Source organism: Camarhynchus parvulus, chromosome 26 (assembly GCF_901933205.1).
Source record: "Camarhynchus parvulus chromosome 26, STF_HiC, whole genome shotgun sequence".
Classification (NCBI taxonomy): Eukaryota; Metazoa; Chordata; class Aves; order Passeriformes; family Thraupidae; genus Camarhynchus; species Camarhynchus parvulus.
This window is the reverse complement of record NC_044596.1, coordinates 5432661-5457097: the sequence shown is the minus strand read 5'-3', so window position 1 is coordinate 5457097 and position 24437 is coordinate 5432661. Positions and strand designations below refer to the sequence as shown.

The window sequence follows — 24437 nt, the reverse complement described above, 5'->3', positions numbered from 1 at the left end:
ACATCGCGTCCCCACGCCGGGCGCCTGGCACGGCGCCCGCCCGGTGCAGCTCCCGGCAGGGGCACGGCCCGCTCCGGCCTCCCGGGCTGCGGCTCCCGGCACGGAGAGGCTGACACCGGCTCCGAAGCCCCCGGGAGCTGCCGGAGGGGCTGCGGGGGTGGCCGGCCCCGGTCCGCTCGGTGCCCCCAACCCGCGGCCCTCCGAGAGCCCCGCAAGCATTGGGGCACCTGCGGGCGATCTCCGGCAGTTCTTGGGTCTCGGGCCCGTCTGGCAGGAGCATCTGCAAGGCAGGGCACAGCCGAGGGTCCTGCGGGGATTGATCCCCCGGTCAGCCCCGCGGCCAGCCCCGGGCAGAGGCGGCAGCTCGAACCCCGCCCGGGCAGCCCCAGGCACCCCCAGCCCTCCCCGGCGGAGGCTGGTACAGTTCGTTACGTCCAGACCGGAATGTACTTTGTGTTAGAAGTGGCCACGAGCCAGGAAGGCAAAGCCGGACTTTATTTATCCTCCCTGCTCCGGCCCCGCTGCTGCATCCTGCCCTTACTCGTGTGGGGCTGGATCTCCGGCAGGGCTGGGGGAGCCCTGCGCTCTGTCCGCCTCTCCGCTGCTCATTGCCAGCCGGGGAAGGCAGCGATTTTCCCCTTTTCCTCAGAAGGGAGATAATCTGGGGAAATATTTGTGTCCCCGGTGTCTGGAAGGACACGCCGTGAGGAAGATGGGAGCTCAGGGATGGAGCTAGGGTCAGGGATGGAGCTAGGATCAGGGAAGCCTCTGGAAGGAGGTGCCCCTGTCTGCTGGCTTGGGGTTTTTTTGCAACAAGGGGCAGGATTTGGGCCACAATCTGGTAATTTATGGGTTGGAAATGCACCTGGAAAGATCCAGCAGGGTCAGGCCTGGGACAGAGCAGGGACTTCTCTGGGGGTCCCCACGAATGAGGGGGATATGTTGGCCCCTCGGCTGTTAAAAAGTCATGTTGGGAACTGTGAATCCAACCAGAGAGGGGGAGGCTCGGGAGGGATGAGAGGGGCTGCCCCAGGCTGGGTCTGCCTGATCATTTCACACCCAGCATCCGCTCCTCCGGCCTTTCCTCAGGGACATCTGAGGGAAATGTCCCATTTCATACAGAAAGCGGCTCCCAGCTGCTCTGCATCCCTGGGGTCACAGTCCTCATGCCAAGGAGGTGCTCTTGCCCTGCTGCCCCATCCCCCCATGTCCCCATGTCCCCATGTCCCCATGTCCGTCCGCTCCTGCCGGGAGCTGCACCTCCAGCCGGTGGCAAGGACACGCTGTTGTGCTGTTCTGCTGTTGTGCTGTTGTGCAAGCCCTGGCTGCACCTCCCGTAAACACAGAGCTTCCCACGACCACGGCACCGCTCCTGCCACGCTGCCCCCCCCGTGCCAGGGGCAAACGGGGCCCCCGAGGGGTGCACACACCACGGGGTGAGGGTGGCACCGCCAGGCTCCCAAAAAAGCTGCTTTGATCCCCAAAATGGGCAATGGTGGGCTGGGTGCTAGGGGAAGGATGGGTTTGATCCCCGGGAAGGATCCCTGCCACAGGAGCATCGGTTTGTGCTGCCACACACGAAAGGAAACTCAGAGAAAAGAGAAAAGCCACTTCCTCCACTCTCGAGAGATTCACTGATGTGGCTCCTCACGGCTCAGCCAAGGTGGTGGGACTCCTCTCCTCCGCAGGCTCTCCAGGCAGATTAACGCTGGTTATTTTTAGCAGAAGACAAGGATGAATAAAAATATCCCCTGCTTTATTTTAATTTTTTTTTTTCTCTCTCTGTTTCAGGAAGGCTGCTCTCACCTCACACGAGGTGCTGGGGAGCAGGTGCCTTGGCTTTTCTCCCTGCTCCCAGACTTTCCCCAAGGCTCCCTGTCCTTTGGGAGCTGGGCTCAGGGCTGGGGCAGGACATGTGTGGCCAGCTGGAGGGCGAGGGGGAACAAGCAGTACCCCTGGCAGGCGTCACAATGCCAAACAGGATTATTTCTGGAACAGATTTCCTCCAGGTTGTGTTACAGGGCTGGGGGTGAACGGGGCAGACCCCAGCACCAGGCGAGGGGAGGGTTTAGGGCATCTCCCCACCCAAGAAAGCAGAGTGACCTGAGGGGTCTGGCGCTGGCAGAGCAGCGATTTGGAAGATGTCTTTTATTTTCTAAAAAAGCAACTCTGATCTTTACTCCCATGCATTTTTTTGGGGTGCTTTCTATGCAAACAAACAAATTTACCATTTTTGTAGTACAAGGACAAACGAGATTGAACCCCCTCATTGCTGCCGTTGGTCCCATGGGGTTTTTCAGGGTTTTGGTGTTATCTCAAGGGCCTGATGGAATTATGCTGTGGGTTTTCCTGGTATTGCAAACCCACCATATTTTAATTTTGTTTTGTAAATGAATATTTAAAGCTCTTGGAAATTTAAAGCCGGGAGGGAAATGTTTGAAACCAGATGCAAGATTCACCAGGGTTATTTCAGAGAGGGGGGAAAATTAAATGCCATGAAAACAATTTTTTGTTTTCCTTTTCTAAAGCGGGCTTTAATTTTCACTCTGTATTTGTGATGAGTGACACCAGTGTCTAAATTACAGCTGAGGAACTCGAACTCAGCATATAGAGTGGACTTGTGAGAAAGCACCCACCAGCGCTGTGCTGCCTTCAGCCTGGCCCTGAAGGTTTTATTGGATCAACCTATGGGAATGAGGGTGCAGGCTGGGAGCTGCAGACACTCATTACAACACGAACCTGGTTAAAAAATGACCACTTTATAAAAACACTCGGAGATGTCCCAATTTGAATCTGCCCCCAAATTGTTTTACCGCTATTGGCTCAGGCGCTGCAGCAATGAGCAGGGACAAGGTGTTTAATCACAAAAGCACTGATTTCTAATCTCGGGGGGGTATTCTTGAGGCGGCTCTTGACAAAAATCTTAATTCTTTTATCCCCAACTGGAACATTTCTGCGTGTTCCAGCAGCCGCTGTGTCCGCCAAACCCACAGCTCTGTCCCCAGCCATGAGGCAATTTTTCACTCTTCACCGCGGTGTTTCCTGCAACCCCCGGAGGAGCTGCGAGCGATTGGGCTGCCCTTGGAGAGATGGGGGGAACGAGGGCACCTCGGGGGCACCTCGGGGGCTGGGCTGTCCTGGCGGGGGTCGCACGAAGCCGCGGGGTTGGGGACAGCCCGGGGTGAGGAGCGCAGCACTGCATGGGGCTGAGCCCCGGGGCATGGCGCGGGTCAAACAACCCGGGGCACTTCGCGGGCAGGGCTGTCCCTGACCCTGTTCCCTGTCCCTGTCCCCATCCCCTGTCCCCCTTTCCCTGCCCCCTGTCCCTGTTCCCCCTTCCCTGTCCCGTCCCTGTCTCTGTCCCCGTTCCTGTCCCCGTTCCTGTCCCCGTTCCCTCCCGGCCCCGCCGGTGCCACCCGGGCGATCGAGCGGGCAAAGCGCTCTGATTTGCATATCCCCTCCTCTGTAGCCAATAGCAAGGTGAGAACTGGAGACGGGCAGGTAGCGCAACCAATGAGACGCGGGCGGGGCGGGCCCGGGGCGCGGGGCGGGGCGGCCGGGCCGGGCGGGCGCGCGGGGCCACTCGGAGCCGGGCGGCGGCGACAGCGGCGACAGCGACGGCGACAGCCCCGGCCACAGGTGGGACCCGCGGGCCGGAGAGCCCCGCGAGCCGCTCTGCGCTCCCGCCACACCCCGTGCCGGGCTGCGGCACTGCCGGGGGTCAGGCGGTGCGGGAGCGTGCGGCGGTGCGGGGCTGGGAACCCCGCTGGGGACATGCGGGGGCACTGGGGACCCGAACGGAGCTGGGGCGATGGGGAAGGGGATGGTGGCGTCCGCGGGGTGAGGGTGGGAGCGGGGTTTGTGCTTCATGGAGCCGCCGTGGTGCCGGCGGAGTTCCCGTGGGGATGCTCCGGTGCATCCCGGGCTGCCGCCGGTGCTGCCCGGGCGGATTCCGCTTTTCCCGGCCCCATCCGAGGCTCCCGGAGCGCTTCTCTTGACACCACCGAGCACAGACACCCCGCAGGGTGTGTGCATCACTGCACACAGCAGGTAGAAGTGGTTGCACAAGGTAAATGTGATTTTTTAAAAAAGTTTCTGCGATTTCCCCCTCCTCTCCGGGTGTAAAAACTCTTGCAGAGCTTCTGTTTTCAAAAGGCACGTTGGAGTGAGCCTGCTCTTCCCAGGAAACTGCGTTTGACACAATGGGCTGTAGGAGATGGGTCTGACATCGGGGTGTCCCCAGGCTGCAGCTGCCAGCTGAGCCTCCAGAGCTGCACCGAATTTCTGCCCCCACCGGTGCACAAAATAAAAGTGCCCTTTAAAATAAAATATAATGAAAAACCTCCAAAACTGCACCGAAGTTCTGCCCTCACCGGTGCAAATAACAAAAGTACCCTTAAAAATAAAATATAATGGAAAACCTCCAAAGCTGCACCGAAGTTCTGCCCCCACCAGTGCAAATAATAAAAATACTGTTAAAAACAAAAGTACCCTTAAAAAAAGCCAGGAGCTGATACTTATGGCTTTAAAGATAGAGTTTAAATAGTGTCTCACCCTAATGAGCTATTAAACTTGAGGTGGGTTTGAGGGCATCACTGGGATATCAGAGCCAACCTGGGAACCGGCATTAAAAGTTAGAAAAAGTTGAAAGCACAAATTGCTGCTTCCTTTAAAACGAGCAAGCTGCCTCCCTCCTGCCTCCTCCCCTGTCCCGTTGAAGGGCTGGGGAGAAGAAAATCATTAAATGCGTCTGGCAGAGCCTGTATCTGGCTTTTTTTGTTTATTTTTTTTTAAATAAATGCAAATAACCTCATCTTCCCAAGGCTGTGTTTGCCCAGCACACACTTCAGTCATGTTGATTTCCTTTCCCAGCACTGTTAGAGCACCTTCCTGCTGGGATGAACCAAGAAATAAGGGCAATTCCTGAGCAAAAAGCAAACTGCATCCCTCAGGACCATCACTGCCGTGTAGTTATGTGTGTTTTAATTAATTACCTGCTTGCAGAAGGAGAAAGTTTGCTGGAAGGTTTGAGATGCTTGGCACCAAGACCTCCTCGGGCTGGCTGCAGCTCCCAGACTGGCTCAGGGGAAAAATATTTTGTAAATGGTTTGAAAAATACTTTGTCCTCAGATACTTCTCATTTTATACTATTTTATATCAATTTTATTTTATAGTCACTCTCGGTTACATGAATTTATATGAAGTTGTTGCAGCCCCTTGAGGGAGCTGTGAAGCTCCTCCTGATCCTGTGCACATTACAGGGAAATTGATATTACTTAGCAAGGATTTTTTAAATTATTATTTTAGTGCTCTGTGCTTGTGGGTGTAAAGAAGTGGCCACGAGTGCTCTAACATACAAGTTGTTCATGTAACTTGTTTTTCATGGAGCTGACAGGCTTTTTCCATAACTAGTAATTGTGATTAGTAAGGATTTCTGATTTTGCAAGCGAGTGCGTTGGAAAATCAGGAAAATAATCGTAAAGTGAAGAGTCAGGAACTGTGAGGGACTGCAGTTAAATCATCCTCTACCTGCAGTGCCCCATCTTTGTAAATAGCAGTATTGTCCTTAGATGGAAAAATAATTGTCCTCAGATAGAAAAATATCCTCGTTGCAAGTACTTTTTGATTTACATTAAATCAAACAAGCCTGGCAAGGAGCATCATTCCTGGGATGTGCCACCATCCCAAAAAGGAGCCCAGGTGATGCCCAGCAGTGTGTGTGTCAGAGCTGTCCTCACCTGGGCTGGCTGGGGGTGCAGCATTGTCCCCAAATCCGCGCTGTCCTCTGCCCCTCCTGCCCCTCACAGTGCCACCCCAGTCCCCTCCTGCAGTTTGTCCTCTTGTGATGCTCCTCCAAGCAATCCTCCCTTGGCTCCAGAGCAGGCTGGTTTCGCTGGGAATTGCCCAAAATAATTTGGCATTTATAGGCCCCTGGTGCAGATGGTCTTGGGTGCTGGGTTATTTCTGGGTGCCAGAGCTGCTGCTGGCAGTGCTGGGTGCTGAGCTGGGGATTCCCCCCTGGGGATGCTCCACGTGCTGCTGAGCCCCCGTTTGTGGGGATGAATCATCAAACCCAGCGTTCCCCCTGCCAGGGGTCACCTGGCTGCAAATTGCTTGGAGAAAACCCCAAATCTGAGCAGTGAGATGTTCTTAGAAACAAACAAACAACAAAAAAAAAAAATTAAATAATTCCAAGTTTAATCGCCACGCTTATTCCGGAGAAAAGGCTAAATTAAAACAGAATTGGCAAACAAGGAGTTTCTTGTTTATTTCTGTTTAATATTTATTTTAGTCCCCCCCAAACTGTCACTTGAAATTCAATTTGCTCAGCGCTGGTGTAGCTGCTGCCAGGAGCTGCTCTGAGTCGCCTGTGGAGGGCTTGGACTTCACTTGGTGTGCTGTGTGGGGAGGGAAACTTCACATTTAACAGCCAGAGGTGGAATATTTAATTCCAAAAAGCCTGGCTGGTCTGTTGTCCCTGCTTGTTTTGACCAGAGGAGAAAACACAGCTGAAAGGACCTCGCTCATTTTTGGTGGCAGAAAACCCAGTGAGAGGGTGCCAAGGAGTGGGTAGTGGGATGTCAAGTACTTTCTCACATTTTACAGATGGTTTATATAACCTGCTTGGCTATATTATTATTTTTTTTCCCTGTCCAGTTACATAATCCCAATTTATGAAAGCTTTAGGAGGTTGCATTCCCCACTGTTTCATGTCTATATATTACAGCCTCTGAGCTTGTTAGGGTGCCAGGCATCTCCCAGGAAGCTCAGGCTGGTGTGGAACAGCTCTTTATACCCTCATTATTACCATATTTCCTGGATTATTTTGTTTTAGCCGCCACCAAAAGCTGTGCCAGCCCCTCAGGAGCAGGATGGGTGCAGGCTGCTGCCTCTCCCTGCTGATGCAGAGCAAAAACTTTGGGCATTCTTGGTTTTTTGAGGATCTGTTCTGTGATTTTTGTGGTGGAAGCAGCTGAAATCCTTGCTGAGGGCAGGTAGGAAAGGAGCAGCAGAGCATCTCTGTGCAGAATCCTCAGCCTCATCCTGCCCCTGGCACCTGCTCCCCTGGGGACAGCAGCTACCCATGAATGTCTGTGGATTTTGTTTTCCCTGGTGTAAGTTTATCCTTCAAAATAAGGGAGGAGAAAAGAAAATGCTGGTTTTTTCCCCTTAATTCCCTTTGACATGAAAGTGGAGGGTGCTGTGTCTGTGGGCTCCCGCTCTGGAGGAGATGGACCACAGGCTGCTCACCAGAGACTTCAGAGCAGCTTTATCCCTCTGATTTTATTTTTTATTTTGGAGTGACCTGGGAAAACCAAGCAAGCATTTCCTTGCTAGAAAACCACCAGAAGAGCCAGATTATTTTTAATGGGTTTATTTTGTGAACGGGGTGGGGGGGGGATAAAACCACTCCTCTCTGAAAGTCTTTTGTGTGCTGCTGGCACGGGCCTGTTCACCTCACCCCAGGGGATGCAGAGACACTGAACCCATCTTGCTTTTGCCTGGGATATTTATTCTGGCAGGGTTAGTGACCCATCCTGCTCACTTGTTCCTCTCTCTGCAGCTGAGGAACAGCCTCTTATCCCACATATGTTTAAAAAAAATCAATTAGTTATGACTTCAACCTTAAATAAAACCATTTCAGAAGCTTAAAAATATTCGCTAGGCCGAATGATGCAGCCAGCGTGATGGGAACATGAGTGAGCTGTGCTCAGTGGTTTTCTTCTTCACTTTGCTATCCTCTTAATTGTTTTAAAACCTCCCCTGATGGTGCTTTTGTGCTCATAGGCAGATACCTCGTGGTCCCTGGGAGGTGCCTGGGGGCTGCATCCCTCTCTGAAGAGTCCCCAAGGTGTGGCTGGCACTGTTTGGTACCAGGGTCTCCACGGAATTCACCCTGGATACAGGAAACCAGGGATTGTGCTTCATTCTCTACAAATCAGGGCTCACCCCGGGTGCCCTGGGGGCTGCTCAGGGTGCTGGGCAATCCCAGCAGCTCTGTTTGCATTTTGGTTTTTTGTTGGAACAGGAGATGCCGTGCCTGGCCCGCCCGGGTGTTGGCCGCTTGCACAACATGCGGGCCAGGGAGTAAATTGATCCATGGGAGCTCTTAGTTGGTGAACAATAGGTTCAATTTTATGGCTTCCCTGTTTGTTTTGAAGGAGGAGGAGAAAGTTAGACGCCCAGGATTAAAAAAAAAAACAATTAAAAAAAATTAATTAGCTGTGATGTTTGAGTGTGAGAAATGAGAAATGGCGCTCAATGTCTAGGTGAGTCCTTATGTGTTGGGATGCAGCTGAGGTTTATGTGGAGCTCCTTGTCCATCTTAGGAAGGTCATGTTTTGTTAGAAATCCCAATTTTAACTCATTAGCATCACCTTCCTTGGTCTCTGCTCAGCAGGCTGGCCCTGAGGTGTCTTAAAACAGCCTCCTCCAGGAGAAATCACTGCTCTGCTCTTCCCTCTCCTCTGAACAGGCACAGCTTGCTCAGCAAGGAGGGATTTTATTAGGAAAAAAGCAGTTAGTGCTGGAAGGGGAAGCAATCCACTGTGGGACAGTGGAGGGAGTCAGCAGCTGCACTAATTGGGTTATTCCTCATTACCAGTCTGTCCTGGAGGACACATGTGCAGCCCTGTGCTGCTGTGCTGCTCGAGGGGCTGGGATTTGGGGTGATGATCACCAGGATCCAGGGCCCCACATCCCCCTGCTGTGCTTTCAGATTTGTTTTTTTTAAGCCTGACCTTTGCGTTTTCAAGAAACTCCCTCCTGTGTTGCAATCTGAAGCTTTTAGGGCTGCTGTGGTGCTGTGGAAGTGAAAGTGCTTTGTGCTAAGTGGGTCTCAAAAAACAAACCCCAGAGCGGCCAACTCTTATTTTTTCATCCTGTTAATTTTCATCCCAGTGAAACAGTTGGACAGGATATAGCCTTGATTTATTTTTTTTAAATAAAATGGTAAGAATCTGTTTTGTGGAAACAGGGAGTCAAAACAGATTTTGGCCATAGTCTTCATCACCCACTTCTGACCATGGTGGAGACATGATCTGTGGCTCAAAACTGCTCTGTTCTCCCTTCTTCTTCAGAAATCCTGAAATCCTGTTTTAGAATAAACAAAGCATATGTGTTTTTTTAATATTTTTTTCTTTTTGTCCCCCCCCTCTTCTCACCAGGTATTTCCCTGCTGTGTCTCTGGGCCTGGACTCCCCCTGCACCTTCAAACCTTCTCCAAGGATTGCATGGTGGCAAGGTGAGACCCCTCAAAGCCCGGCCCAGCCCTGCTGTTCCCCATCCCTTTCCCCTCCTGAGAGCCTCTGGGAGGGATCTGCAACATGAAGTTTCCATTTGGAGCTGGCAGATTCCCGGTATGCCGATTTCTAGGAAACGGGGCTGGGGCTGGTGTGCTTGGTGAAACCCTAGCACGTGTGATACCTGTCTGTCCTCAGCCCAGGGTCAGACATCTGCATCCCATTCTCCCCTCTGCATTTGCACCTATTCCTCAGTGCTGGGAGACAGCAACACCTGTGTGGAGAGGGAATTGTTAAATTTAAAACCTTATTTTTATTTATTTCTGTGCTTCTCCGACCCATCCGTGTTTCTGTCCCAGGGAAATGAGCAGTGTGGATGTTCAGAGGAGAGAGGATGGTTTGTCCTGGCTTCACTTACAGAAGCATTACATTTACAGAAACTTTTACATTACATTTACATTCATCTCCAGAGCTGGCTCCTGTGGGCTCTTTCCTAACGTGGGCCACTATTCCTCAGTGTTGGGAGACAGCAATACGTGTGTGGGGAGGGAATTGTAAAATTAAAACCTTATTTTTATTTATTTCTGTGCTTCTCTGACCCATCTGTGTTTCTGTCCCAGGGAAATGAGCAGTGTGGATGTTCAGAGAAGGGAGGATGGTTTGTCCTGGCTTCACTTACAGGTTTACAACATTAATCTTGTGGGTAGTAGCAGCGATGGGAAAGCAGGACCTGCTTGTGGTGTCAGAATCACCCAGGGGCTTTTGCACAGAGTAATTAATTAATGCCCTCCCTGTATCCAGAGTATCCAAACAAAAAAATTCAGGCTCTGACACCACCAGCAAGCTTGCTGTGCTCAGTGACATCCCTGCCTGCTCTCTATTTGAACCTCAGGGAGTAGCAGATATTTTTCTTTTTTTTTTTTTTGCCCTACAACTGTTTGTTTCAAATTAATTGAGATTTTGGCCCCTGGCCAGCCTCCTCTTGTCGCTCCAAATGGGAGATAAGTGGGAGCAGTGCACTTTTTTCTCTAACCTACTTGGAGCCGTTTTTGCTGGACGGGGGAGACGGGAGCTCTTTCCTAACGTGGGCCACATCTCCAGAGCTGCCTCCTGTGGGCCACATCCCCAGAGCTGGCTCCTGGGGGCTCTTTCCTAACGAGGGCCACATCTCCAGAGCTGGCTCCTGTGGGCTCCTTCCCTCCCAGGGCTGCTGACGCAGAGCTCTCCCCTCCCGCCCGCCTTGGCCAGCTTCCCTGGATGACTCCTCTAATTGCTTACGTAGAAAAATAATGAGAAGGATGCGTAGGGTGTATTTTTAGATGTCTCTTGGTGGGATTTAGCAACTGGCAAGCCGGAGCCAGCACCTCCCTGTCCGTCTCCTGCACCCCAGCAGTGGCTGCTCGGTGGAGCTGGGGAGGTTCTGTCCCCACAAGGGGGTGATGCTTGGGCAAGCTTTGCTGCTTTTTGGGCTTCTCCTGGTCCTGGTGGGTGGGTTATGGATGATGTGTCCCTGGTGCTGCAGGGGATCTGTGCAGGGAAGTCCTGAGCTGGTGCCATGCCCATGCTGGGATGGGCACCACCTCCTCCTCACTCCTCTCCAAGAGGAAGGCTGTGGTGGCTTGGAGACCATCCCAGCACCCCAATCATTGAATCATGGAATGGTTTGCACTGGGAGGAAACTTCAAAGGCCATCTAGACCAGCCCCCCAACCACGGGCAGGGACACCTTCCACTAGACCAGGTTGTCAGGGCTCTGTCCAAAGTCACCCAAATGTTCCCAGGAATGGGGCATCCATCTCCCCTTTGGGTAACCAGTGCTTCACCACCACATCATCAAACATTTCTTCCAAAGCAACCCATGGCACGTTTTCCAATAAATACCTGTGAGATAATGGGTCTCACCACATGTAGCTTTGCTTTTTAAATGCTTTTTTTAAAAAGATGTTCCCATCTGGAAGCCCAGCAGCGCAGAGCAAAGGGAGCAGAATCCCATTAAATATCACCCGACAGACTGTGATAATTGAACCTTGCAACAAGTAGTTCCCTTATTTTTCTCTTTGCTTCTTCCATTTCAGGGCTCTTTGTGTCTCAGTGGCTTCCTGTGCTGGGGGGGCCGGGCTCCAGTCCTTCCCTTTCCACCCGGGTGCGAGGAAAGCAATTCTTCTTGCAGCGCGACTTATCTCTCCTTGGAGCTGAAAACATCCTTTCTTTGCTCTTTTTGAATCCCCCAAATGAATGATTTCTCCTGCTGGTTAACATCAGCTTCCACACTGAAGACTGTGGGAAAGTTTCACAATTACAGTGGCTTTAATAGATCTGGTTTATGTCTTAAAAATCCCATCGCTTTCTAATTCTCCGTCACATGTTTCCTTGATGATGTGTCGCCCAGCAGTGCAGCTACCAAAATAGCCCCATGGTCTGAAGGAAATCATCAGGAAATATGTTTCTGAAACTGTAGGCAATTCTTTTTTTCACCAGGAACCACTGGAAAAAGTCTGTGTTCAATGGAAAACGTGGCTTTTCTGGCACCTTGGCTGCTTATGTGGTGACATTTGGGAGCAGAGTGCTCCAGCAGTTTGCCCAAAAAACCCCTCAGCTCCTTAGATTGTTGCTGTGAATTTTCTCTTTATCCACCCAAATAGCTGGGATTCTTTTGGTGTTGGGCTTGCTTTAAATTTTGGGGAAAATGCTTTTTTTGTGCATTGTGTTGCCATGCAGGGTGACAAACCCTTTCCTCTTCCACCACCTGCCAGGCTGATGGGGTTTGTGCTCTGTCCCCCCAGGTCCAAGGAGACCATGACCACTGATGAGGCCACCAAGAGTGAAGGGGAGGTGCAGGCAGCAGCTCTGGCTGAGCGTGGGGAGGACATCACCCCATCCAAGGACCGAGGGGTTCTGAAGGTGAGGGGGATCCTGCCTTCCTGCGCTTTGGGGTGCACGGTCACCTCGCTGGGCTGCATCCCCAGCCCTCAGGGTCACAGCTCCAGGGCTCTAGGATTGAGTTCTTTCATTTCCAAGGCAAAGAGGATGAGCATTGCTTGGAGTAAAGGAGAATGGAGTGGTGGTTGAGGCTGGTGGGCCCAGGCTGCTCCATGAATTTCACTGCTATTGTGTTCCTAATCAGATTATTAGCTGTAAATCCACAAAGCATTTCTCTGTGTGACTCACAAACATTAGAAGGAGCACATTACTGAGGTCATCCAGTCTGCTCCACAGCCCCTTTTTCATATTCAGGGCCGTTTCTGGATAGTTCTGCTCCTCAGCACTTACACTTCTCTACTTGAATAGGACCTTTCCTCCAAGAATAGCATCCTCCCCTGCTCCATCCTCAGCTCGAGAACTGCTTGTTCCCGGCTGCAGCCTTCAGAAAAAAGTGTTGACAAGGAGTGAGTAGTGAACTGACACACCCCTGTGAGTAAAATGTGTATGGACAGAGAGGAGCTGCACTCACTGCAGGTTTGGAGCTGTGGTGTTTGTCCTCCCAGTATGGACTGGTCTCTGCTCCCAGTCCAGCTCCACTGCTGTGGCTCCACTTTGAGATTTGTTTTTAGGAGCTGATGATGGGCAAATTTAGGGGCAAACTGAATAGCTCCCTCCTGTTACTCAGTGCAGCACTGGGGTGCATGTGCATATGTGCATATATATATATATATATATATATATTTATGTAAATGCCTGTGTGTGTATCTCCCTCCCCCTCCATATGCATCCATGGCCCCAGCAGCTCATGAGTAGTTTCTCTCTCTCAGATCATTAAGCGACCTGGGAGTGAGGATGAGTGTCCCATGATTGGAGACAAGGTTTATGTGCACTACAAAGGGAAATTGGCCAACGGGAAGAAGTTTGACTCCAGCCGCGATCGGAACGAGCCCTTCATCTTCAGCCTGGGCAAGGGTGAGCTGCTCCAGGGGTCCATCCCTGGCATGGTGGAGGGTGGGATCACCCCTGAGCCTGCTGCAGGACAGCTGGACAGCATCAGCCCTGCCTTAAGTCACTGATGAATGTGAGGTTTTTTTGGATGCATCCTTGCTGGATCTGTTGCTGGGTTGCTGCTTGCTCCCTCCTGCCTGACACCTGCCTTTCTCCTAGGTCAGGTCATCAAGGCATGGGACATTGGGGTGGCCACCATGAAGAAGGGAGAGATCTGCTACTTGCTCTGCAAACCTGAGTACGCCTACGGCTCTGCTGGCAGTGCCCCCAAAATCCCCTCCAATGCCACCCTCTTCTTTGAGGCAAGTAATGCTGGTGAGCTGCTGTGGGGATGAGCAAGCTCACTCCCTTTCTGCCTTGCCAGCCAGCTCAGAAATAAAAATTTTAAAATTATTATTAATAATAATAATAATAAAAAAAAAAACAAAGCCCAAACAACGAAAAAAATCCACAACAAGAAAAAAAAAACCAACAAGCCAACTTGGATTCCTGAAACGTGTCCCTCTGCTCCAGGAACTGCTGCCAGGGCTTTCTCAGAAATATGTGTCTGAGCTGGAAGGCTGGGACTGAAACTCCAGTTTAGCAGAGTCCTGGTGCTGGGGCAGGGAGTGGGCAGATTCCTGGTTTCAACATGCACAAGGGAGGGAGAAAGCAGCTGGGAAATGCCTCCAGGTGCTAAAAAACCATTAGTGCTGAGGGGTGGTAGGAAAGTTAAGGTTTTGGCACAGAGGGCTCCCTGGGCAGGGCTCTTTGGGACATGGAAGGAGGAGAGAGTCTGTCCTAAATTAAAGTTCAGGCCTTCCAAGTAAAGTGTGGATGAAGCTGAGGATCAGAGCTGGTCCCACCAGAGGATGAAGGGGAAGCTCCTGCTCACTCTGGGGGACTTTCAGAGCATCTTCCAGCAGCAGCTGTGTTGTACCCTTACAGGTTCAATAAACTTATTTTTGCTGTTACTTTGTGTTATGCTTCAGGTACTGGATGTGTCCCAGTTTCTAATAAATCCTGTGTATTATGCTGTGGTTTGGATCTGGGTTTTATGGGCAACTTCTGCTCGTCAGCTGAAAGGAGAATTAGCTGCCTTGGTTCTCCAGCCAGGGGATGAACTGCTGCTTTGTGGCTCTCTGTTGTTTTTCTCTTCTCCTTTCCCCTTCCCTGCTCTCTGCCCACTTTTTCCTTTATTGTTTTTTAGGTCGAGCTGCTTGACTTCAAAGGCGAGGACTTGTTTGAGGATGGAGGAATAATCCGGAGGATCAAGAGGAAGGGGGAAGGTTACTCCAACCCCAATGAAGGTGCTACCGTGGAGAGTGAGTGCTGGTCCCTCGTGGGACAGGCAGGGCTCAGTCCTGAGCTGATCCCTGCCCCGAGCTGAGCCCTGGCTGTGCACAGGCTGGACGTGGCTGGGTGGGATGCAGTGACGTCCATCCAGGGCCAGATGGGCTGGAGAGCATCTGGGAATGCTCCTCTGAGCTCTTGCTAAGTGTTTTGGACGCTCAGCAGTTTCTTTGGCCTCCTCATTCCACTGTTGATGGTATTTTTGGGGGTGTCTCATCACATTTCTTACAGAATAGGGCTTTTTCCTTCCCTTATGGCCACAGGGCTGCTGATGGTGGGGGACTGAGGTGGTCTCAGCTGACACAGGGGATGAGGAGCTCACATCCCATTGGACTGTCCCTCTCTGGTCCCATTTCTGGAGCAGACATTTCATGGGGCTGGACAGGAGAGGACAGACTGGGGTTTGGGGTTTTTTCCTTTCTAGGAACTGCTCAGACACACACACAGGGCTTGCTCCATATGGGACACATTTACTTTCATTTCTAAATTCTTTGTGCTCCTGTACACAAAGATCCTAAAGTCCCTTTATCAACTGAGAAATTGAATCTGAGCTGTGAGAGCTTATGAAGCTCGCAGCTTTAAGTGGCTGGTTCTTCTAACGAGGATCTCTTTTAGGGAAAAATGAGATTTTGACCCAAATTCTACTGTCTGAGCAGTGGTCACTGTGCTGGGGATGGCACAGCAGTCCACCCTGGGGCAGGGCTGTGATGGTTTACCTCAGCTGTGTAGTTTGGGAGGTGCTGGACTTAGGCTGGAATAAATCACTCTTCCAGGAGCAAGTACCTCCGGGTTTTTATAGGCTTTAAGTTTTACAGACCCTAAATCCCAGCTCTGGTCCCTAAAACCTGTGCTGCAGTTGAAATCTGGCATTCCAGCTTTTGTTACATCCTTTCCCCCCACACCCCTCCTCCTTCTCCGTTTTTAATCTGAGTACAAATTGCTGTCAGCACATCAAGTTCGTGTGCCAGCCGCACTCAGTACACTCTGTTCTCAGCTCTTCAAAAACAAAATCGCTGCAGGCACTGAGAGAACAATAAGTCAGAGCTGCAACCGGAGTGATGTTCCTTCAGTGACTTTTTTTTCTCTGTAATCCAAGAGCGGCTGAACCAGCTGACCCACTCCTGGAAACCCGAGCTGAGATTTTCCCCTCTGTGCTCGGTGCATTTTCTGTGCAATTCAAACAGAGCAGAGCTATCCTTGGAAGGAAGGATCACAACATCCCCTTGTGCATCCTGTTTTAAAGTGGATCCTCCCATCACCACCACATTCCACAGGGGATGTGGGACCTGGGGGAGCTGCAGTGCTGCTTTTGGGGTCAGGGATCATGGATCTGTGCTGGCCAGGAATGTGCAGGGAGATGCACAGGGCTGTGGGGTGGCTTACCTGTATTTTAGGCAGGATTTTCCACATTTCCTGTGCCTAAAAAACCAGCCAGCTTGGTTTTGAGTAGTGCAAAAGCAGAGGTTGTCCCTGGTGGAGCTGGATTTGCTATTTGTCCTCGTGCCAAGCTGGGTGAGCTCACAGCAGCCTGACTGCCGTGGTCACTGAGCACCAGTGATGGATGCAGGATGTGTCCCAGGGAGCTGGCAAGCACCTGAGCATCCTCTGCTTGAGTCCCAGCATGGCTTTGGTGGCAAGAGTGGGGTGACCAGGCAGAGCCTGGCATCCTGCCCCATCCCTGGGTTCTCTTATGGCAGCTGGACCTGCCCCTGCAATGGGGGCTGCCAGGTCTGGCTTGGTCCATGCCTCTCATCCTAAGGACTTCTGAGGGTCCCAGGGCAGGGGATGGACTCAGATTTCCTTCAGCCCAGGCTGCAGCTCTCCTGTGCAGAGCCCAGACCCTCATGGCTGTTTCTGGTGCCCAGCTTGTCCTGCCCCTCACCTGCCACCACAGCAGGATGCTCAGTGCCCTGCAGCATCTCAGGTCGCATTCTGTTCCCCTCAAACAAAGGTAAAGCTCATGTCTTTGCAGGCTGCAAAACCTTTAAGAACAGCTGTGAATTTTTCCTCTTACAAAGCTTTTTTTCGTTGTTGTTTGTTTTAGCTTGTTTTTCCCCCCCAACAATATGTAGGAGTTCCTTGTGAAATTGCTTTTACTCGATGCCTGCCTGCATGTGTCTGTATGCCTTTTACCCTGCAAGCAGAATGCAAAGGTTGTAAAAGCGTCCCCAAAGCCTGGAACGTCTTCAGGTTTGAATAAATAAAGAATAATCTTGCTGTGGAGAGCCAGCCAGGAGTGCCAGGTGGAGAATGTGCCAGGTACCCAGTGTCCGCTCTGCCTGCGCCTCTGCCAGCCTCTGGGGCTGGAACAGCACGGCTCCTGGTTGAAGATTAAAAATAAAAAAGTTTATCTTGTACTTTGAGTTCTCAGAGTCGGGAGAACGTGGCCTTGTTTTGGAGGCAGGAGTCAAGGCAGTATAGCACAGTATAGAAGATTTGTAATCACCGTGATAAACTCTGCATGGCGCCGTGCCAGGAGCAATATCCAGTTCCAGTAAGACTTGACTCGTGCACTCGAGTACGAGGGGAACATATTAGTCACGATGTTTATCTGTTGTTTGGTCCCTGCTTAGACAAGATATGCCTGCCTTGCTTTTCAGCAATGTTCCCAAGGCCTCCCCATCCCTCTTCTCCAGGCTGCCCCCAGCCCTGGGTCTTCCCTCCTGCAGGCTCTGCTGAATTTTGGGAGAGATGTTTTATTAAATGCTTTCTAAGACATTTCGGAGCCCACCTTTCTCCAAGGTGATCCTGGGTGCCATCCTGCCCTTCTTTCCCCTCTGCAGTTCACCTGGAGGGATTCTGTGGTGGCCACAGGTTCGACTGCAAGGACGTGAAATTCGTGGTGGGCGAAGGGGAGGACCACGACATCCCCATCGGCATTGACAAGGCCCTGGAGAAGATGCAGAGGGGAGAGCACTGCATCCTCTACCTCAGCCCACGGTGAGGAGCATCCCCACAGCGATGCTGAGTGGCTCTCAGCCTCCAGCCCTTGTGGGAGATGGTGATCCTGAAAACAGAATTCTCTGGGAGGGTCTCAGAGGACACCAGCAGGAGCAGCAGGGGCGACCAGTGGCATGTAAACAGGAATATTGAGATGATTAAAAAAAAAAAAACAGGTGAAAGGGCTTTGGGCAAGCCCAGTGTCTGAGATGAAAATGTCTCTCTGGAAATGATCAGGGCTGGAGAGAAGCCTGTGTAAAATGATGGCTTTGATGCAGCCAGAAGGGGCGATTCCCAATATATGCATTATATATCCACAGGCTCATGAAGAGTAACATCACCCTGTCCCCAAAATGTTAGAATGTTAGAATGGCTGTGCATTTATGGGCGAGCTCTGCTGAAAATAAGGTTTTTCCCCCTTCTCTGAGTGCCTCCCCCTGCCCTGCAGGTATGGCTTTGGCGAGGCTGGGAAGCCAAAATTCGGCATCCAGGGGAACGCGGAGCTGGTGTACGAGGTGACCCTGAGGAGCTTTGAGAAGGTGAGGGCAGAGGTGCTGCTGTCCCTCCCTGGGTTGCAGGAATGTCAGGGCCTGTGTAGCCTCCATCCTTTGTCCCTGGCGTGGCTGCAGCCCAACCCCTGCTGAAGTGGACGCGTCACTGAGGAGCTTCGTGTTCTCAATTTGTTCTTCTCTGTTGGTTTGTTTTATTCTTGTGGCTCAAGTCCAAGGCTGGGTGTCTTATTTGTTCCTAACCTTGTCCTTTTGTACTTTCTTTTTATTTTAATATTATTTTTTCTTCTTCCTTTTTTTTCCCTCTTCTTTTTCTCTTTTTTTCTCCTTTTTCCCTCCCTTTTTCTCTTCTTTTCTCATCTTTTCTCCTCATTTTTCCTTTTTTCTACTTTTTTCCTTTTTCTCCTTTTTCTCTCATTTTTTTCTCTTTTTTTCTCCTTTTTCCCTTTTTTTCTCCTTTTTCCCTCCCTTTTTCTCTTCTTTTCTCATCTTTTCTCCTCATTTTTCCTTTTTTCTACTTTTTTCCTTTTTCTACTTTTTCTCTCATTTTTTTCTCTTTTTTCCTCCCCTTTCCCTTTTATTTTCTTTCCCTTTTTTCTCCTTTTTTTCCTTTTTTTCCCCCCTGGACAGCACAGATAAAAGCTGCTCCATCCAGCCAGCCCTTGGCTGTGCCCATGAGGCTGGGGATGGGATGCAGGAGAAGCCCATGGGGTTTGCACATCCCTGGATGGGTCCCCTGCCTGTGCCATCACTCTGGCCAAAGCAGGGGCAGGACCTGTCTCCAGGCTCTGCTGAGCCCTGAGTGTCACCACGCTGTCCCAGAGAGTGGCACGGTCCTGCTGGGGCAGGGGAGGCTGCTCTGCTCCTCTGGGAGTGCTCCAAGTGTTCCTTTGCAGGCCAAGGAGTCGTGGGAGATGGACACCAAGGAGAAGCTGGAGCAGGCAGCCGTGGTCAAGGAGAAGGGCACGATGTACTTCAAGGTTTGTGAACTTGGGGGTGGCAGAGGCAGAGGAGGGGAGCTGGGGCTGAATTTGGCAGCCATCAGTGTCAGAGAAGCCATGTGCCCCCAGACAGGGCTGGGGAAGGCGAGTCCTGCCCTCCCTCTGCCTTTTTATCAGTCCTTGATGCTCCCTGAGATATCTCATCCCTTCCCAGCACTGCCTTGGCTCTGTGTGCTCCCTGCAGAGCAGGACAGCAGATCAAACCCTTCCCAGGCCAGGGCCAATGCTGAGGGGCTTTGCATTCCCCTTCCCAGCTGGGGCATCAGCTTTTCCCAAACCTGCTGGTTCTGTAGGAGTTGGGATCCTCCTCCTTGCCTGTATTTACCGAACACCCCACATGCCACTTGTCACCTGCTCACGGGACACTCCAGGGGCAGCCTGAGCCTCTTTTTTTGCTCCTTTCAGGAAGGCAAGTACCTGCAGGCAGTGATTCAGTATGGGAAGATTGTGTCCTGGCTGGAGATGGAGTATGGCTTGTCTGAAAAGGAGTCTAAAGCCTCGGACTCCTTCCTGCTGGCTGCCTTCCTCAACCTGGCCATGTGCTACCTGAAGCTGCGCGAGTACGCCAAGGCTGTCGAGTGCTGTGACAAGGTAGGGGGGCCCTGGTGCCATCCCTGGGTCACCAGAAACTGGTGCCTTTATGGGCAACCTAAAAACAGAGGGCAGACAAAATTAAGGGAATAAAAAGCATTTCTATTTATCGAAGGGCCTTGAGGTACGTTTAGGGGCTACACCCCAAAAAAATGGGCAATGATGGGTCATGAGTTTTCACTTGGCCATTTTCATATTGGGGGTTAATCTTCCAATTACAGCTTCAGGTAATGAAGTAATTTACCCCAAGTTTTCTCCCCCCCAACTCACTTTTGTTTCCGTCTCTTGGGGCCTGAGGCAGTTGAGGTGTCCTTGATTCCAGGCCTGGAGAGGAATTGTTGTGTCTGACCAAAATGGGAGAACAGCAACTAGCCCTGTACATGGAGTTTAGAGTTATACACTAAAGAATTACAGGATTACAAGTATATTAAAAATATAAAAGCTAAAGTGCTGAGGCATCAGCATGAGCCTGGAGGATGAAGAATCCTCTTCTCTTGCGTGTTCTTGTTGGGAGTTTGGTGGAGTTTTTAAAAATTTCTTTTTGTATAAGGAGGAATACCGCTGCCACACTCAGGGGTATTTTAAGCAAGGAGAAATAATAAAATTATGTTAATGATCTCCCAGCTGCTGATAGAGATGAGGCAATTTTTGTCGAGCAAGATGCAAATGCTCTGGAGATTTGAAGCCACCTTGTCCTAATTCTGACAGATTTATTGAGGCTTCAGCTGTGGGGGATCTCTTGGGAGAGCTCAGAGATGCTAACAGAGACCTGTGTGTGTTCCCAGGCTCTGGGGCTGGACCAGGACAATGAGAAAGGCTTGTACAGGAGGGGTGAAGCCAGGTTATTGATGAACGAGTTCGAGCTGGCCAAATGTGACTTTCAAAAAGTGCTGGAAGTGAACCCACAGAACAAAGCAGCGAAATCGCAGATCTCCGTGTGCCAGAAGAAAACCAAGGAGCACAACGAGAGGGACAGGAGGATCTACGCCAACATGTTCACAAAGTTTGCAGAGAGGGATGCAAAGGTGAGTGTTGTTTGTTTTGGGCCATCCAGGGTTGTGCTGAGGGATGCTCCACAGGTTTGTGATGAGAAGAGATGGGTTAAACCAAATTAAATTAGAGATCAGGGTGGAGGATGGAGCCTGGATAGATTAAATTATAGGTCAGGATGGGATAGAGCCTGCTGCAGTGGGAAGAAGTGTTTTAGTTCTTGGTCTCTCTTATGCAGAGGGTGCCATCAGGTGCTCAATCATCAATAAAAGCATTTGCAGTGTGAGCTCACAGGGGCTGGTAACAGGGCTGGCACTGGTATTTAACTTGGCTGCTCCCAGCTAGTGATGGTGGCCAGTAAAATGAAGTATCATTCCATCTCTGGCAGGAGTATTTTGAGACATGATAGTGTGGATTTCCTGAAGCTGGTAAGGCAATACCTGCTCCTGTGCTTGAGTGGAGAGATCGCTGTCTCAGAACAGGCTCTCATCCAAAATTCCACTGAACAAAACCTGCTGTACTGTAATGAGAGAGGACACAGCTTTGCAAGCCATCTGCATGGGTCATTTTTAGTATAACCTCTTCTGGAGCAGTGTCTGGAGGTGGAGGCTGTGGATTAAGTGACTGGCGCAGCCCCTGGGGAGCAGCATGATGGGGCAACCAGCTTGGGCAAGGATCAGGGCCAGCTGCTGGCACTGAGCTTGGCTCGTGTGACCAGCTGTGATGGGAACAGTCCCTGCTGGAGCAGGCAAAAGGCTGCCCTGAGCCTGAGTGCTCCTCTCCTGCACCCTCTTGATGGGCTGCACCCACAGCTCAGTCCTGTATCTCCTCTCTGACCCTGCTGCCTTATCTCCTCATCCCTCTTTTCCCTGCCCATCCATCCATCCATCCATCCATCCATCCATCCATCCATCCATCTCCACCTCCACATCCATCCATCCATCCATCCATCCATCCATCCATCCATCCATCCATCCATCCATCCAGGCTCACTCTGTGTCAGGCCCTGCTTTTGGTGAGGTGGGACACATCATTCCCAAGGCTCACACACTTTCCCCAAAAGCTTTGACCTCCACCAGCACTGACCCAAGGAAGCAGAACCCTCCAGTGGGAGCTGCGCTGCTCGATGGGCACAGGGGAGTTGTGGGGGGCAATTTTACCTCTCCCCTTCCAGGCTGGACTGCCTGAGCCTCTTCCCAGCATCCCTGTCTCTTGCCTGCCCCTACCCTCTCCCCTTTCCAGCTCAGTGTGTTTTATTTGCTGTTTGGCAGGAAGCAGCCAGCAAAACTGGTGTGGGAAAAGCAGCGGAGAAGGCGGCGTGCGGAAAAGGACCGAAAATTGCTGGTGCTGGAGGTGAAGAGGCTGAAGGACACGTATGATGGAGGAGGAGGGGATGGGATAGCCTCCTGCCCTCGGCCCACACTGAAAAAGGTTGCTGCCAAACCTTGGGACTTGCCAGTGTCTCCTTGTAAAGCTTGTTACAGTTTGTGTGATCGTGGAAGCCAAAAGCGCCTCGCAAAGAAAAACGACCCCGTCCCACCGCCCTGGGTGCTCTGGGGGCAGAGCAGGAGTGGCAGGACACCGTGGGACCACTGCACGTGGAACAAATACCCTTTGAACAGCAGGAAAAAGAAAAGAAATGATGATAAATTAAAACGCTTGGCTCCTGGGAGGTTTCCGTGGACAGCTTGCTCCAGCTCCCTGGGCTTTGTGTCCGCTCTCAGCGCAGCATTCCCTGAGAGGAGCTGGGATGTGGGACGTGCTCCTTGTACCCTGCAGTGCTGCCTCTGGGTGTCCCAGCACAGCCCCGGGGGCAGGGATTGGCTTTGTCCCCTGCTGACTCCTTGCCTGTGGCCAAAGGTTGCAGGGCAGAGCCAGGATGAGAGCCCACATGGCCTCTGTGCAGCCCCTGGGTGCAGGGACATCTTTAGTCCTTAAAGCACTGTTTGGAGAGGGGGGAACACACAGATTTTACCTTCTCAAGGAGCTGGTTGCTGATTCTTTAGAGAGCAAACAAGCCTGTCCAGCTTTGCAGGTGCTCAAGCCACAGCCTGCAGCCCATCCCTTGGCTCCCAGCTTTAAATGGGAGTTTTTTTATTGGGATCTGGATGTGGGGAAAATAAAAGAGCAGGTGGGCATGTGGTTCAGAAAGGCAGTGGCTGGGTCTGAGCTGGTGCCATGGGTTTGTCACTGAGCCGCTTTCCCATGGTGAGGGGGTCCTGGGTGCACGGTGTCCCTGCACCAGAGCTGCTGCTGCCTCCTCAGCCATCAGCCCTGTCCATCCTCAAGGGACACTGTCTCTACCCCATGTGAACAGCTTTCCAGTTGTTATTTTTCCTGTCTCTAGAATAATACCCCTTTTGGAGCTTGAAAATAAACAACTGAAAGAAAAAGGGAAAAAAGAAACAGTCCTCTTTCTCTGGATCCTGCTCAGCAAACAGGGTGGTTCTGGGGAGGATGGGTGGGTGCTCCTTGCGGGGAGCTGCCCCAGCAGTTGAGGAATTATTGGTGTCTCCAAGAGCTGCTGCTGCCCCTTTTTACCAGTGCCATTGTCCTCTGGAGAGCCAGCAATTGCTTTGGAAGTGCCTGGCTGGGGGATGCTCCTTGGGGGTCTCAGCTGTTTTTCCAGCCTGGGAGGTTTATCCTTATGCTTTTCCCCCCATGCCCAGTGCATTATTTTGGGAGGGGTTTTCCTGAGGGTCAGCTGAGTGGGTGGAGGGGTCATTTGCGCCCCTTGAGCGGGGAGAGAACAGAAAGCTGAGCCCGTGGGGTATTAGCACTGCCCATCCCTCTTTTATACCCCCCTCCACAATCTTGGCAGACTAAGCAAGATTTGGTTAAAATTCCTCTTCTCTAGTCCCATCAGCATCATTTCTCAAGCCTGTCTGTTTTCTCACCTGCAGCAGTGGCACAGCACCCACGTGGCTGCTCCAGCTGCTCATCCATTTAAACAGCAGGAATTTTCTACCACCATGGGATGCACCTCCCTGGAGGCTGCTGCGAGACCCAGAGCCTCTGCAAAACGTGGGCTTTTCATTTTTTTCTTGCAGGGCAAAAAAGTCCTTTGGGGGCAGCCCAAGCCACATTTTCCATAGGAAATCATCTCAACAGGAAAAAAAAAAAACAACCAAAAAAACCCAACCAACTTTCTTTGCCGTTTTTGGGCTTGCTCCCCGTCTTTAAGCAGATTTTTGGTTTATTTTGGCTTGGTGCTTTTCTGTCCCTTGGAAGAGAAATTGAACTCGTGTGGCTGATGAGGTTTAGAGATGAAAGGGAAACCAGGGGGGTTTTGTAAGGAGGATTAGGAAGCTCCCGGTGCCGGTGGGTGCGCAGTGCTCAAATGCCATCTAGTGGCACCAAGCACGGGCTGGGGGTTTGGGGGGGACCGTGGTGGGCTGGGCAAGGCCAAGGGTCCGCTGGGGACACTGGGGACACTCGGCTTGTCTGGCTTTGCAGCCCAACACCATCCCTGGGGGCCTCTGGGGAGGAATAGCGAGAGTTAAGTGGTGTAATGAGGAGGTGAGGCAGGAGGTTATGAAACACATGCAAAGAGACCTCGGGACGTGGGACAGGGGTCAGGGCAGAGCAGTGCTCGGCACAGAAACCCTTACACCGCCCAGAGCAGGGATGCTGCCTTCCCCTGAATGGGCTCTCCATGCACAGCTGACACAAACCAGCCCAAATCCTGCTCTTCGCTCACCGAGGAGACATTTCTGGGTGAAAAACAAAGATACTCAGGGAGGATAACCCTGAACACTTGAGGATAACCCTAAACACTCAGAGAGCCACTCCTCTGCCCACTGGCTGTGTTGTGCCGTGCCAGGGACCCCAACCAGCCAGGGGCACCCCAAAAGGGTCTGGGGTCTGGCTGGCCCCCTGCATTCCTGCAGAGCCCCCTTCTCC

The 24437-nt window shown here is 51.6% G+C and overlaps 1 protein-coding gene across 1 annotated transcript; it reads left to right on the top strand.

Moving 5' to 3' along the window:
* The first annotated feature begins 11935 nt into the window (after positions 1-11935).
* FKBP5 (FKBP prolyl isomerase 5) lies at positions 11936-22165 on the top strand. The gene is made up of 10 exons (XM_030965740.1): positions 11936-12142; positions 12991-13135; positions 13331-13473; positions 14361-14475; positions 17287-17443; positions 17892-17982; positions 18849-18932; positions 19359-19544; positions 20330-20569; positions 21806-22165. The coding sequence occupies exons 1-10, from the start codon at positions 11954-11956 to the stop codon at positions 21911-21913; spliced, it is 1458 nt and encodes a 485-aa protein (XP_030821600.1). The 5' UTR covers positions 11936-11953; the 3' UTR covers positions 21914-22165.
* Positions 22166-24437: the final 2272 nt, after the last annotated feature.